Source organism: Amphiprion ocellaris, chromosome 1 (assembly GCF_022539595.1).
Source record: "Amphiprion ocellaris isolate individual 3 ecotype Okinawa chromosome 1, ASM2253959v1, whole genome shotgun sequence".
Classification (NCBI taxonomy): domain Eukaryota; kingdom Metazoa; phylum Chordata; class Actinopteri; family Pomacentridae; genus Amphiprion; species Amphiprion ocellaris.
The window spans coordinates 4,439,730-4,456,248 of NC_072766.1; the positions used below are offsets into that span (position 1 = coordinate 4,439,730).

General features: G+C 40.7%; 1 protein-coding gene across 5 annotated transcripts in view; it reads right to left on the reverse strand.

Annotated features, from left to right (window-relative positions):
- Positions 1–30: 30 nt before the first annotated feature.
- The window catches only part of cdkl5 (cyclin-dependent kinase-like 5), a 55,583-nt gene continuing 39,094 nt past the window's right edge, over positions 31–16,519 (reverse strand). For 2 of the 5 annotated variants that reach the window (XM_035947301.2, XM_023268397.3), the window contains exons 13-21: positions 14,433–15,277; positions 13,210–13,547; positions 11,251–11,352; positions 10,841–10,946; positions 10,424–10,559; positions 9,365–9,470; positions 6,544–6,705; positions 5,248–5,514; positions 31–3,665 (exon numbers count right to left, since the gene is read on the reverse strand). In XM_035947301.2, the coding sequence (XP_035803194.2) occupies positions 3,258–3,665; positions 5,248–5,514; positions 6,544–6,705; positions 9,365–9,470; positions 10,424–10,559; positions 10,841–10,946; positions 11,251–11,352; positions 13,210–13,547; positions 14,433–15,277 (2,470 nt within the window). In that variant the 3' untranslated portion in view covers positions 31–3,257. The remainder of the gene's footprint in view (positions 3,666–5,247; positions 5,515–6,543; positions 6,706–9,364; positions 9,471–10,423; positions 10,560–10,840; positions 10,947–11,250; positions 11,353–13,209; positions 13,548–14,432; positions 15,278–16,519) is intronic. The other 3 variants (XM_023268398.3, XM_023268399.3, XM_023268401.3) reach the window with 3 other exon arrangements.

Here is a 16,519-nt window from a genome sequence, read left to right on the forward strand (position 1 = left end):
TCTGTGCCACAAAAACAAACACGGGAGTCGTTCAAAAATGTACAGTTGGCATTTATTATGAGACCCTATCGTTGTTAAAGTAGAACGGTCAGTATAGATACACTCTATTATTTCTATTTACACCCTGTCAGAAGTGGGAAAACAGCTTAATGGAAAAAAAAGAACGATGTTGTAGGAAACACATTCATATTCGTGAACCAAAAAAAAAGTCTTCTTCTCGTCTCGGTTCTCGGTGACTTGCTGGGGGGTTGAAGCCTCCATTTTCCATCTGAGGTGTTGAGCTAATGTAAGGCTTCGGGTCACTGGCAAGGCAAGCATCACTCTGTCCCATTAATGATACCAACAAACCCACGTCAGCAATCAGGTACAATCAATCAGTTTTCTATAATACACAACATGGGGTGCTTTTACCAGTTGCGGGTCACTTTCGGGGACAAATTGAAAATAAAAACTATATTGCAATGACTTGTTGATACTATATGTGGAATCTTGTCCCGCTTTAATCACAGTCTCCTGCTGGAAATCCTTTTCTGTGCTATATTTGGCTCCAATTTAACCAGTCACTGATTTGACTCATACAATCTGCATCACTCTGAGTGGTTTTCTGAATGTTATTGCTCTCAATCAGCCATGTAATCAATTGGTTCTGTCTTTTATTCTTCCTTTGTTTAAATCCTTTCCAAAGATGAGGAAAAACACAAACTCCTCAAACCAAATTCTCCTTTTCCTCCATAGATGTTTTACTGTTTATTTTCCTTTGTTCCCTCTTTCTGTGACGGAAAAACGTTTATTTTTTTTTTTGCTTTATGCTTTCAAACCACAAAGGAGAAAGGAATGAAGGATAAAAGTGACGTTGGAAGAAGAACTACACTGTATACTTTGTCTAGGCCACAAATAGTGTTTTGTTCTACACAATTCATTTTTTTTTGTTTAAAATCATCCACAGGTCAGAAGACAACAAGTAAATGCTTTTATGAACAATCAAGTTAAGTAAAATCATCCCTGATCATGGCTGTTGATGTTAAAAAGAATGCAAATAGGAAAATCAAATTCAAATTTACAAAAGGCATTTACAAAAACTCTGATGACACAAGCTTTTAAAATGCACACAGGAAATGTAAACACACATATCATAGGATAAGTCTGGTGTTATTTCATGTAATTCATACTGTCAGTGAAGTCTGATGAAAAGCCCAAAACCAGCAAATGGCAGAATGTAACTAAGTACGTTTACTCAAATACTCTACATACAATTTTAAGGTACTTGCACTGTGTGTGAGTGTGTCCATTTACATTGATTTATACTTTTTTTTTTTAAAAGATGTGACTCCTTAAAAAAACAGTTTGGGTACCTTGTCACAGTTCAGATGTCCATCTCTTCCATTAAACATCTCAAATTGTTTTATTTAAATAATACTTTGAGGACCAGATATAACCCAGAATTAAAGAAATGAGAGAAAATCCCACAAACAGAAACACATTTTTGCAGCTGAACTTGGTTTCCCCTCATTTTCTACACCATTAACGATTTTCTGACACCTTACATTTATGATTGAAAATATATTTGACCTTGTGACTCCTTGGAAAGAAGCAGCTCCACCTTGATCACCTTGACTGAAGCATCAGAATGATCAAATTTTTCATACTTCAAGTACAATTAACGAATGATACTTGTGTTTATCTGTTTTATGCGAGTTCAGTTGTGATTGTGGGACTTTTGCATGAAATGGAGTATTGCCAGATTGTTCTGTTTGTTTGTTTGAGTACTTCTTACACAAGACTACTGGCCCCTAATGAAGACGGAAATTTTAAAAAATCGGCCACAACACTGATAATAATTCTAAATAATTCCCTAAACTGTCACAAAATTAACTTATTACTGTTTATTATGGACAAGAATTGAGTTCTATCACACAAAGCAGCAAGATACGCCAGGTTTTCCCTTCACAGACGATATTTAAGGAATTACTGACAATAAAAAAATAACTAAAATAACCAGACTTATCCTTTAAGATCTTAAAGGTTGTAGGTGAGGTATGCCTTTTTGCAGAGAGCTCTCTTGCTATCTTATAACACTTAAAATGTTCAGTCCCGTGTTAGTTAAACCTCAGTTTAAGACACTGACGTCTCACCAGGGTTGCGTGGTGATGAGGGCAAACATACATGCCCAGTACTTGCTGTTAAGGCTGTAGACAAAACCAACATGGCAGCATGGAGCTGGAAAGCTGTTGTCACTGAGAAAAGACACTGAAAATGGGGCTTATTTTTAAAAGGTGACACCAGCAGTGGGACATAAAGTGAGCTGACAATTACTGCATGTGAAGCACAGAGCCTAACAGTCTCACTCTGGCTGTTCTGCTACCAAAACCCTGATGACAAATAGCCCAACTTGTCACAAAACTTCAAAACTGATGTCATGAGGATAGTGATCAGATTCGTACTAGATGTAACGTCAGAGATTTTTCATGTATTCATCAGTACATTTTTTCTTTACATTTTAATGAAACAAACTGAAAAAAGGGTAAAAATAACTCGAAATAACATGAAAATCTGTTAATAACATATCAAATTGAACCAAAAAGGACATTCACCATTATTAAATATTCCATGTGACATATTGTATTATCAACACATAAATATCTATGCATTTCTTTGTGTCGAAACTAAAGCTCTTGCAATTACACATTTAATTCTATATTACCTTATAATATTCCCATATAGCCTACATACTGTGTCATTTATAGCTTATATCCTTGAATTTAAAACAAATAAATATTTAATAAATAATGTTGATATAAATCTTCTTTTTTTCTTTTTGTTCTTATCAAATATCAGAGTTTGAAAAACATTTGAGTTTATTGGCCACCGGTGTGCCAGCGGCCGTCTGATGTGTTGCAGTAGTGTCCTGTGAGCAGAAGATGGCAGCAAAGAGGCCACACAGGCAGTGTCTCCTTGACAGGAAAGATCAGCTTATTCTGATGTAACCTTGTAGCAGAGAGAGAGAACAACGTACAACTGATTCAGTACTGGCATCCCTAGAGGGAGTGCGCCCCTTTGCTTCCCTAAACGACACTGTTACTGGCGTTTTGGCCTGTTAACGTCTAGCAGATTTCAGAGACGTGAGCATCAACAGATGACTTCGTTTCTGAATGAGGACTTGATCCAGTGAAAGAGGCTCTTGTGTAAACATATACTACAGTAACATGATGTCTGTCTGGCAGAGGATGGAGCCGTGTTGGAGGTGGTGTGGTTTGGTTTTACAGAGCAGTCTCCTTCAGGTCGTTGAGGTTTGGCATCCTGGTGCGGGAGGCCCGGGTAAAAGTTGGTCCGTTCTGCCCCGGTTTGATGCCCAGCTGTTCGGCGGTGAACTGGGCGCCCTCCGCCCGCTGTAAAGCAGAGACGTGCCAGGTGGACTCGATCTGTCCCGGCAGGGGGTAGCTGGGTTTACGGCTCTTGGCCTGGGTGGAGCTGCTCACCCCGGAGTGCCCCCTGCTGTCGGCGTGGCCTCGACCCTCGGGGTAGCCGGCTTTGGAGGAGGGCTGAGGAGGGTTGGGTAGAGGTTGTTGGAAGCGCAGGTCGGGAGGAGGAGGAGGAGGAGGCTGTCCTTGATTTGAAGATGAAGGGGAGAGGTGAAGGAGCCTACGGAGCGACTTGAGTGGTTGGCTCTGGTAGGCGGGAGGGAGACACAGTTGATTAATGATCTTATAAATCTCTCTGTCTGTGAAAACACTCCCACTTCCTTCTCGTGACATGAATCCTAAAGTACGCAGCCACATTAAGTACCCATCCCGCTTTGAAGTTTTCTTCTTTTACTGCTTTCAACATTGAATCATGGTCAGCTTAATTTGGCTTTTTTGACAAGAAAGTACCTATAAAGACTCTTTCATGTCAAAGTGAAAGCTGGTTTCGACAAAGTAATATCCATCCATTATCTCTATACCTCACTATGGTCGTGGGGGTGCTGTAGTCTATCCCAGCTGACTTCAGGTGAAGGCAGGGGACACCATGGGCAGGTCACCAGTCTATCGCAGGGCCACATATACAGATAAACAATCGCACTCACATTCACATCCACGGACAATTTAGAGTTACCAATTAACCTCAGCATGTTTTTGGAGAAAACCCACACAGCCACAGGGAGAACATGCAAACTCCATGCAGAAAGATCCCGCGAACCGGGGATCTTCTAGCTGCAAGGCGATAGTGCTAACCACCACGCCACTGTGCAGCCCCCAAAGTAATATCAAATAATTCAAACATAAAAAATCAGTGGTCGTAAAAATATTCAAACCCTTTGAAGTCACGACTTCAACACAGATGCAGCCAACTGGTGCTAGAAGTCACAGAATTAGTGAAATGGAAATCATCTGAGTTAATGTGTCTCAAGTGATGGTTGCACAAAGACACATGTCTCTGAAGGATCCAGTCACTGGTGATTCAGTACTCCTGGATATAACTACACCATGAGGACAAAAGAACACTCCAAGCAACTCTGTGAAAAGGTCTTTGAAAAGCATAAATTTAGCGTAAAGAAAAGTTGAAGTCCAGTACAGTTATACAGTTGGCCTTTTAAGTCTGATACACTTTAGAAATGTGTTATCAATACTGGAAAACAATTCTACATACAATAGATATTTTACTACTACTATTCCTAACTTGTTTCCCTATTTGAATCCTGTTTGCATTAGCTTTGATCCTATCTCCATCAGGTGAACTGCAGGTTGTGTAAACCTTCAGCTGAACAGTCCCTGAATGACTGTTTGTCACAGCTGAGTCACTAATGGTTACTTGGTTGTGCTGAGGAGTGCAGAATTTATTGCTTTTAGGTCAGAGCAAATGCACATTTTTGAAGAATCTTTCAATACAACGTAAAATAAAAATGATTTTGATTAAATACCCCAATTTCAAGCTTAGATGTGTGCAATTTTCAGCTCATCACAGATGAATAGTTCCAGGATGATCACAAAGTTAAAGAACCTGACAGTTCTTTCTGCTTTTACAGTTTCTGGCTCTGGGAAATAGTGTAATTTGGGTGATTTAAAAAAAACAAAATAACATGCCTTGCAAAGCCACCGGCAACTTGTGGGGTTCAGAGAGTTAAATGGTGTAATTTACATATAATTTTTATATCCGTGACACAGTAAGGGTCTGTTCTGGTTGGTAAAAGCGTGAGTCATGCTGATGGTAGACTGCTCACAGCCATGACCTTCAGACCAACACAAACTGGAATTCAGAGGAAGTACAAACCTGAGAGTGTGAGTCCACTGGTTTGTCTGGTGGCCAGTCATTGACTCTCTCTCTCTCCCTCCCTCTCTCCCTCTCTCTCTCCCTTTCCCTCTCTCTCTCTCGCTCTCGTTCTCTCTCTCTCTCCCTGTCTCGGTCTCGGTCTCGGCTTTGTTCTCGGTCTCGGTCCCTGTCTCGGGATCGCTCGCGGTTTTTCCGCCGGCTGCCGTGGTGAGAGGACGACTTGGAGCTCCTCTGCAGCGACAGGTGTTCTTGTCCGTTACCCGGAACCTGAAGCAGACAAACAGGGATGTTATTCTCTCAACCGCGGTCACCTTCATCACATCTCACTAAAAGTTACATCTCAGATTCCGGCGAGTTTCTTCATGCATCCATTTGGCAGCAACAGACAAAACACAAGGAGGTGGTGATGGCGATCAGTGATGACTTCATACAATACATGAAAAAATGCACAATTCTCCAAAGCATTATGTGTTTTCATAATCTCTACGATATAGCAGGTGTGCAACAAGTCATTCATTTAATATCAAATACTGTGTTGATCATTATTTTTTTAGATTAATGGGTTAATTATTAAGTGAACCTGATGTTTCGTCTGATCAACAGACTAAAAGCAAAAAGAAATGCAATTTACAGGATATAAAATAAAGAAAAGCAGCAAATTCTCATTTTTGTGAGGCTGAAATTAGCAAAGAAGGCATTTCTGCTTGCTCTAATTGACATCAGTTATCACCTAGTTTGAAAAAAAAAAAAGACCTTTAGAGGATTTTGTCACCTTTAGTCATAGTCAGTAGCAATTTCTCTCGATTTCCAACCTTTGTGCTAAGCTAACTGCTGGCCAGCCTCGTCTCTAACAGGCAAACATAAGACCACAGTTTTATTCCTTTTATAGAATCGGATTCAAGCAGCTTTATACAACACAGCAAAGGGTCCAAAAATGTCTACATTGTAAGTTTGAATGCATGTGCGTGCTCCTGCACTTACAAACGTGCTGAATGACCTTCATGTGATACAATGATGTGACAGCGTTGGCCTCACAAACAGCAAACATTGCAGCATGGAGTCAGCGTCTTACAATAAAATGTGAGTGCAAGGTGACTTCATTTGACACACATCGTAGCGAGATGAAACGGATGCACAAACAGCGTGCAGTATTAAACTCAAAACATGTTTGAAATGCTTTCAGTTTGGAATCAATCTCAACAAAATCAATGGGCCAAATGAGAGGATTTCAAAGCAGCTCGTGGTGGTGAGTGCAGCGTCAGTAAACATGCAGCCGTAGTGTCGGGGTTAGATTACTGGTGAGGCAGGGTAGGGCGCGGGAGGCTGGTGTTGTACCATAGGCGAGGCGACTACGGGTAGGACTTTGACAGCTGAGTTGTGCTTTAAGCTATTCTTAGAGCTAAAGAGGGGGAAAAGGCTTTTCTTGATGCTGGGGTTCCTCCCGTCCTCCATGTCCGTCTGTGGAGCAGAAGACGCACAGCCACAACTCTCAACACAAATCTCTGACAGCAAACAGAAGCACTACTGCAGCAGCTGATCCTCAGTCTTTAGAAATACCACTTAGTAGAGAGATATAGAAAAAAACAAACCCAGAAAAAATAGCATGAATATTTGGGTCAATATATAATTGTGGGACTTTTTGTAACATAGTTAACAGGTATCATAGTTGACATTTGTGCTGTTTTCAGGCCTAAACTCAACATGGCCGCCTATAACCAAACACCACATGGCATTTTCACAGAAAGATTCTTCTAATTATTATATATACAATTGAGTAAAATTGAAATTGAAAGTTATTTATAAAGATATTGTAGTAAACCTGTTGACATGCCATAAATTCATACTTGACTCACACACTACTTTATATTAAATAACTCAGAAAGCCTTGGAGTCTTTTCTACAGGAGGAAATGACATCATGTGGAGCAGGTCATGTGATCTGGAATTAACACACTTCCTTCAGAGGTGTTTTTGTAATTGGTAATTTGGTTGAAAGTGATTTCTTGGACACAGATACAATCTGTTATTTTCCATCTAAAATCTGATATATTGCCAAAAAAGAAATATCTTCATGATTATCTCAACTTAATAAAAAGAACACAATCAAAATAATTTTTTGAATAAGCTCATCTTATTATTGTTTAGCTAATTAGAAGGTGGTTATTAAATTGGTACGGTTATTTAGTTGACATGTTAGTGATAGCCAGTCATTTTTTTATTAATAAGTGATTGTTTCCATAAGAAATAATTATGGAATTTGTAAAGACATGATCATAATGAACTCATAAAAGCATTTTTTTTTAACAAAATGTATGCAAGGTACATCCCATGGACTTCAAAAGTCTCTCAATTATATATTGACCCATTTGATTAGTAAACAAGGAACTCCATTAATTTAACAGTTCTTCTGGTTCATTACAATTTGGGCAGTGTGGTTATGATTTCTATGTGTTATAAATGTTATGATCCTGCTCCAGCCTCCTGTCCTTGCTCTCCCTGCTTCACCTGCCTGCACTCTGTTTTGCTGATTACTGCAACGAGTGTCACCTGCAGTAATTAGTTCACACCATTCACCTGTTCTCCACCTCACCTCCACCCATTTAAGCTCTGTCCTTTCGGATCATAGATTCACATTCCCTTCTTAGATTCAGTTTCCACATGGACTTTCCTTCTCCACCTTTGGACTCCGTTTTACCCCCTCCTGGATTTTACCCACATGCCTTCAGGGACTCTGCTTTTGGATTCTCGCTAGCCCTGCTTTTGTCTCCAGCCAGTAGCTCCAGTCTCGTCTCTGTTCACCCCAGATTTCCTGAGCCTGCTTCCCTGCCCCTTCTATTGTCAGTTCCCCCCATTTTGTAAGTACCCCCCCTTAGCTTAGTTTTGTTATTTCAGTTTTGTTTTGTGATCTTCCGTTTTTGAATTCATTGTGTCTGTTAGTAGTAGTTTGGTTTAGTTTAGTTTCCTCCCAGTTCAGTTCTCCATTTATGTATTGTTTTAGTTTTCTGGTTGAATAAAATTCCTTCCTTAATTCACCTGTCTGCCAGTGTCCCTGTGTCTGCGCCTGGGTTCTCCAACTTCCCCTGTAACTATAAATTAACTGGCATAATGATATGATGACAAATTAGTCCGTTGGGGGAAGAAATAAGCAGTAGGACGCCAGTTGGTAAAAACTACTTTGTTTTTGTGGGTTTTTCTAATCTGTAATAAATTTAATGTAATTTGCACATTAAAAATATCTTGGAATATGCTGAAAAAAATATGAATAATATTACAGAAAAGTTTTTATACTTTGCTGAGATGAAAAAGTCGGTGTACTGATAAAAAGAATAAGCAGCCAAATACAACAAACGTAGACTCTGAACTAATCATGAGGCAGACAAAACCAGTCACAAGCTGCTGCTCCACTGGAGATATGAAAAGTGGCCATAAAATATATAAGCACCAAACTAATGCACCAAATTTACATAATATTTTTATTTGTTGAGGTTAGATGATGTCCTCTGCTTCTGCAATTGCTTTCCTTTGGCCTTATTTGTATAACAGCTGTGGAAGAAAAATGTGCATAAGCTGAATTTTGCATTCGTTAGTTGCTTTTTCTGAAAACATGGTTAAAATTTGCACTATTTTCCCACTAAAACTTGACTTTTTCAGGCACACTCAGACAATCTAAGGAATAATTTGAAGGATTTTACTGTTTTGTTGTCTCATCTAGATAACTTTGTGTACAGTCTGTCGGATTGTCTGACTGCTTCCTGCTCCGTTTATTTCTGATGACGCTGTATTATCAGATTTCAGCAAATAACTTGGTGAGTCCGACGTTATTGTTACCAACAGAAATGAAAGCAGACTCCAGGAAACAAGACCACTGTTGTAATAAGCCAGAATGACCCTTTAGCACTCTTAGTGGTTAATGTTCATTCACACAGTCAGTGCACATGCTGTAGTTAGTTTTCAGTGTTAAACACATATAAACACTGAATACTGTAAAATGCATTGTTTTAAAAAGCCTACTGATTATTATTTAACTAAACATTGAAAAGTATTCTGTAGACGAGGAGAACCAAAGTAGCATTGTTTCAGTGTGTTCTGGATGAAACAAGAGTTGAAAAAAATCTTACTATTTGTGTCTTCTTCTTTTTCTTTTTAATGGATCTGAAGAAGCCCTGTTTTTCCTTCTCCTTGGCGGGCTCTGGAGGATTCATGACCATCGCTTCTGCAGCAGTCCTGCACAGAAAACGTGGAAAGGTTTCATAAGACTTGTGTTTGCAATTACAAGCTCAGGTTTAGAAGGAGTCATATGTCTAATAAAAACCAAAATAGACAATATATAGAGCAGGAAAAGGCAGGGGTCCTAAAATAGCACCTGCAGCACCAGAAAACACAATGATTCATGTCTTTACAGCAACACGAGTCATTTTGAAAAGATTAATTGAATCGTAATTGGCATCAATGACAGATTTTCATGTAACAGTGAGGAAAACATGTCAGACAATTTTCTGCTTGAACATCTCTGATTAACCTGAAAATGTTTTATCATAAACTATGAACATGTGTAAACATATCTGGAAAAAAAATTCTGCTTGATAAATCAAATATTTCCCAAGTTAAATTATTTTGAAAAATTGCCCACCGACCCATTTTTGCCATGTTTTTTTCACATATTGAAATTAAATATCATAAGAATGATTAAAGATAAAAAGCCTGAAACTTTCAAGTTTTTTCTCATTATGTCATTTTTTCCAAATTATACTTTTCATGACTGCTTCGTTTTTTCCCCCCATATTTCAACTCACCTATAATCTGAGACCATCTGATCCACTTATCCAACAATGCAGATTCTGAATGAATGGCAGGAAGAGAAATTATTGGGAACATTTTAAGCTTTTATCTCTTTTTTTCTAATAGGTTCTGAGATATTTTCATTTAAAACAGCCTCAAATTTCAATGTGTGGAAAAAATGTGCTGAAAATGGGCTGGGGGCAATTTTTAAATATTTTTGTAAGAATCTTGGATTGCATTTGACATATTAAGTTAAAGTACACAGATACCACTTCAAAAAGATGCAGCAAATAATCTGTTTAGTTACATGTGCTGAGAACACCTGAAAAAGTTAAATGTTCCCTCAATTCAACTTTGATCCTCAACCTGTCATACCAGGTCAACCAATCAGTTCTCACCAGTCAAAAGCTGTCTGCCGTTTGGAGTGGTTGGCCATAGCAACGGGGTCTCCGGGTACAACGGGTCCAACCGGCCCTCGACCCTGACCGACACCGTCATGGAAAGAAGTGGAGTTATCTGGTCTGGGGGAAGGAACTGAAGAGAAACAAGGAGGACAGAAAAATAACTGAAAGTGTGGATTTCAGCATGATTAATCTCTGATGTGTTCTGACAGTTTTTTTCATAATGTTTTTCACATTTCCCAAAATCCCCCGTCTGCCTCATCTGTCTGAGCCCAAGCGGATATTTCTGCCTCTTTTATTTTGGGTTTCTCCCAGTGTAATTGTTAAACACAATGACGGATGGCAAGTGCAGAAGGAAACCCTTGTTACTGGTCCCGCAATTATATATTGACCCATCTGATTCGTTTTTCTCACCTCGGTAGAAGCTGCCGACTCTCCGAGGCATCGACTCGGTGAAGATCATCCGGTTCTCCTTGGATGAACCTCCATCCTCGACATGAGGGTCGTGATACATGCCAACCTAAGAAACACACACATTGTGCGGACACACAAACATACATAGACACAGGACCAAACAAAGTTCCTCAGTATCAACTTTGTGATTAATGATCCCATTTAATCTCACTTCTTCACTTATCATTAGCTATCACATCCTTTACTGGCTCGCATCACAAGACACTCAGGACAATCTTAGAGCTTTTCAGCGAGGTTACATTTATACCAGCGACAACGTGCAGTGAAGCTGTTGACCTGAGTAGAAACAGAAAAAGCTATGGAAACCAGCAGTCACAAGGGCTACTGTCAGGAGGTAGGGAGGGTCGGACCTCGTTTTTAGAGCGCTGTGTATGAAAAGCAGCAGTGTTGTCCCTCGTAGAGTCTTTGATGGGGGCACAAGGGTGGCTCATGTCTTTAGGGGACTGCTCACTCTGTTGAGAAGACGGACAGGCGCAGGTCAAAGCAGACTGGAGAAGCAGCATGAAGCAGTGGCAATGACAATGTGAGACAGTGACAGTAGCTGCACACACACATCACTTATATCACCTATATCCACACTCTCACACACACATCTTCAGTGTGCACGACAAAGGAAAAATTCACCCTTTGGTACCTTAAGTTGTTTAGTATTTTGAACAATACCTTCAACACATTTCAGGAAATGTAATTAGCCTGTATTTGTGTGATTTTTCACCATCCTGCCTCATCTTCTGCTTCTGAACAGGTCTAATAAAATGGTACTGACTTATGTTATTGGGTTTCAATGCAGGAGAGGAACTTTGGTGATGAGTGGGCAGCAGCAAAAGCTTTTCAAAAACCTCCTTAAAACTTGCTTTGCATCGTTTTATGGTTTCCCAAGACACCGTTTTTGGAGAAGCTGAATTAAAATGTCAGATTCCTTAAAAAATAGGCAACAAAGGGCCACAGTGTTCTCCTAACATGAAGTGCCACTGGCCACATCTTGTTCTTAGGAATCAATTAAAACTCATGGAAATTACTGACTTTTTCAACGTATTTGAAAACTTGAACACTTGATCCTCTTTGAAGCAGTGTCCACAGAAAAAAATCTATATTCACACACAAGTGATACCTAAAACTGAGAGTGTGTAGCCATTTTCCATTTTCAAATAATAATAATAGGAAGACAGGCCGCCCCAGCAAATTGTAAAAAGAAGTTTTCAACAACCCCAAATTTTCATCACAAGACGTGCAGGTAATTTTGGTATCAAAGTTGTTGCATCTACAGTGAGAAACAGATTTGCTTTGCTGCTTTGCCTTTGCTATCCAAAAAGAGCATTTAAGAAAACTACAGTTTGCCAATGAACATATAGGCAAACATCAGCCCTTTTGAAATAATCTACTTTAGACAGACTAATCCAAGATGAAGCTGTTTGGCACAGTAGCAGTACACCTGTTCAGTCCACACTACAGGCAGCTTTTCAGGAGAACAAATTCACACCTACTATAGAGCACAGTGTAGGTAATGTTATGGTTTGTGGTTGCTCTGCTGTTTCAGGCCATCTGTCTAAAAAGCGGAAACTGAACTGAAAGTGGACCTTTCAACAGGACAATGAGCCTAAGCACACAAGCAAATCTGCCAAGGAATGGTTCAAAAAGAAAAAAAAGGAGGGTTATGAAACTGTTGAGTCAAAGCCCAGATTTGAATCCCATTGAAATGCTTTAGGGGGATTTGAAATGAGCTGTACAGGTAAGAAAACTCTAAAACAACTTGCAGCCTTCCAAAGTTCCAGCAAGTTCTTGTCAGAGACTGGTGAATGAGTATGCAAAATACCTACAATACGTTATTTCTGCTAAAAAGGCCAAAAGTTGCTTCTGAAGTCAAAGGTGAACTTACTTTTTCCACAGAACAATAATTCAGCTACTGACAATATTGTTGTTGAATATGTGACTGAAAAGACTCCTAGTGATGTTGTTCAGGTATCATATTTATCTGCAGGCACTGTATCCAAGAGGATCTTTGAGGCATCAATTTCTATGGGAAGTTCTCTTTATTGCACAACTGTATAAATCATACTACTTATAAAAGGTAAACTTAGCATTAGCAATAAGACTGTAAAAACTTTAAAGAAACTGAATTCGGAACACGGATATTGCTGTTACTATGGAAACGGTAACAACTCCTAATGCGTCTGGTGCCAGAAAAGAAACAAACTACACGACGACATGATATAACAGAGCCTAATGGACCCTTCTTTACAGCTTTAGTGTCAGTATTTTAGGGTGATTGTTTCCGTTCACCGCCACCACATTCACTCACTGCCACTAACCCTGGTCATGTCATCGGTGCAGTCCTCTCTGGAAGAGCTCACTGAGTGTCCGGTGAGGGTGGTCCGGTGCTGCAGCTGGGGGGACAGGAGCTGCAGGCTACTGGCTCGGGTTGGTATGGCCTGTCCAGGAGCAGGCAAGCCCGCCATGCCGCCCTCCACCCCGTGCGGTCGGTGGCGTTCCCTTCTCACGTACATGGAGTGCCGCTGGGGCCGTTGCTGGGAGGAGAAGGGGGAGGTGTAGCCCAGGCCATAGTGATAAGACTCGTGTGGGGAAGGCAGCGTGTGAGTGGAGGGCATCCCAACTCCTCCTGGGTCTAGAAGCTCCGGAGCACCAGCATCTTCGGGGCAAAAGAGTGAAGATCAAGCAACAAAGTTTCTTTCTTGCCTAGTATATGAGGGTACTTCAGAAAGTTCTCTGCTTCACCTGGCAACAAGGGGCGTAACCCCTATTTTGGGGCATAACTGTATAGTATAAAGCCTCATATTACTATCCACAAAAACTTAAATGTTGAAAGCAAGCAAAGGAAAATGGAGCTTAGAGTTGGTGTGCTGTTGCTAAAGGACAATGCGCCCGTTCCCTAAGCACAGGTGGCAGAAGCAACCAAATGTGGCTTTAAACTGTTGCTCCATGCATCTTACTCTCCCGACCTGCACCATCTGACTTCTGTTTCCCAAACTAAAATCCCACTTCAGCACCGTCAGAGTGATGATGAGGTCATGCATGTCGCTGATTGTGGAGGTCCAAGATGAGACCTTCTTCTACAGAGGGTTAATGAAGCCTGAACATCGGTAAACCAAGTGCATTGAAGTTAGAGGAGACTATGTTAAAAAATACTGCAAAAACAATCTTTCTCCAGTGAAATTTTCTGTTGAGGCGAAGAACTTTTCAAAGTACCCTCATATTATCTGATGACTGTTAAGTCTATAAAATGTGCAACAACACCCACAATATTCAATCAAAATCATATCAATTAATTTCTATGTATTGACTAATCCAATGGCAGCATTACATTTCTTCTACGTTCTAACTGGCCCTACATCTGTCACTAAGTCTGGATAGAGACATGGGCTCTAAAACCTAAGAAACAATGTGACACAATATGGACTTATTGTCTCTTACTTTTATCTGTAGAAGCTGTGAATGTTATAGACATTAGGTTAACTATTTGGTATCTATGTAGCTGCAATTGACTCTTGTGTACACAGTTGGCTCTTCAACACACCTGGCGCTAGAGATTTATGTCTGGATTTGTGTCTGGATGAGGAGTCCAGGGTGCTGCTCTCCATGCGGGCGGTGCCGCTGCTACGAGAGGCCGGACTGTGTCCAGATCGGTCGCTGTGTCGAGCAGAGGGGCTTCCTGGGGGCCCTGGGGGACCTGAAGGGGCGTTGAGGTCTAAGCAGCTGGCGGGGAAGAAGCGAGCGCCGGGTCCGACCCCAGCTGTCGTGTTGGCGTTTGGGTCATCCGGGTGGAGTCGACCGTCGCTGAGGTTTCCAACAGATTTGGCATCGCTCAGCGCACTGTGGCTCTTGGACAGGCTGAGGTAAGAGGCCGAACTTTTAGAGGACGACGACATGGATCCATGGGCGGAGTCCGCCATGCTATGGGCGTGTCGGCTGTGTTGTTTCTCTCCTCCAGACTGTAGTGTGTTGGTCTTGCCTTCTAGGAAAGTGTGTCGGCCGGCCTGCTGCTGCTGCTGCTGCTGCTGCTGCTGCTGAGAGCGAGAGGAGCTTTGTTTGCCATGGCCGTACTTCGCACCGTGTCCCTGGTCCGACAGCTTTGGGGAAGGTCCCAAGTTGAAGTCAAACTCTGTCTTGTTTTTGGATTCCTTGGGACTGAGAAGGTGCGGCAGGTTGTTGTTTGCCAGGTCTTTGCTGGATGAGGCAGAACGATTTAGGGTCTGGGACAAGTACTGGCCCTTAGGATGTAGCGTCGGACTCAAACTGGTCGGGGCTGGTTTGTTACCATTGAGGAAACTCTCATTGCCGAGATGATGGAGGTCCCCGTGGCGAGGGAGGCTGGAACATTCTTTACTGTTTGAGCGACGGCTTGAGCTCTTCGTGTGACTCCTGGAAGGTTAGAGGGAGGAACATTTGGCATTGCATTAAATTATTCTTCATTTTTTTGAGTGAAAACTGTCTGTTTCAGTGTCAGTTTCTCAAAAAAAAAAATCAAATTTCTTAAGTTTGAAGAAATCTTAGTGGTAATATCATTTTACCTTTGAAATGATGGCTTTTAAAAATGTTTATCTTAAAACTGCTGGCAAATGCTTTATTTTGTGATTGCTCAAGCATAACAACAGAAATAATTGGCTTTCATGTCGAAGAGTAGCAAAAGTAATTTGCTATAACAAAGTAATGCACCTAAGAATGAACTGTAAAAATTGTGATTTTACATTTGTATGAAAAAAAAAATCTAAGCATGCACCATGACTGTGCATGTATACTGAGTAAATCCATGTATTTTTCATTAATTGTATATTCAATCAAGAGCTCACAATCTTAAAATTACATGTTATTCAACTATGCATTTTGCATATAAGTTGTTATTATGATATTTATTCTGCCAGGTTTGTGTGACCTGGAAGTTACTGACTTGTTAGCTTGATTCAGTTTTGCTTGCCTTGATAATCAGTCATGGATGGATGATTGTGTTGTTCAGAGGAATGTAGATTCTCCATGTACCGGTAGTTTCTCAGTCATCCAGGTCATGGTAATCCTAAGTGTTTCAGTACAAGGCAACTGGATGTCTCTTTTTGGTTCTTGAAGATGTTTCATCTTCTATCTAAGAGGCTTATTTAGCTCTAAGTGACTGATGTGGAGTCCCAGATTTATACTGTCACATTATTATCATGGCTAACCGCCCACTGACTAACTAAGACTCACATGGCTCGAGGTGGTAATGGTTGTGAGGCTTTCAGGTGAGAGATCTCAAGACTGTGTTCTAAGTACAGGATAAGTGGTAAAGTAGATGCCCACTTCTGTTTAGAAATAGCTAGTTTTGTGAGTCTTGGATTGTTAACAGGTCATTAGCCATGTGGTGTGGGAAACTGAACTGAAGTAGCCTCTTAGATGATACATGAGATGTCTTCAAGAACCAGAAGAGAAGTTCAGTTGCCTTCTACTGAAGTTCTTTCCTGCAAGGGACCTAAATGTGCACCTCTAACTGAAGTAGATGTGGTAGTAGAAAAAAATAGCAAGTCTTTAATAAAATTCTGGTTACGGTGCAGCCATGACGTCGACACCAATGTAACCCATATCAGTACTGGTCTGGTGCACTGACTTACAGACAAGGTATCATCTCTGTCATTG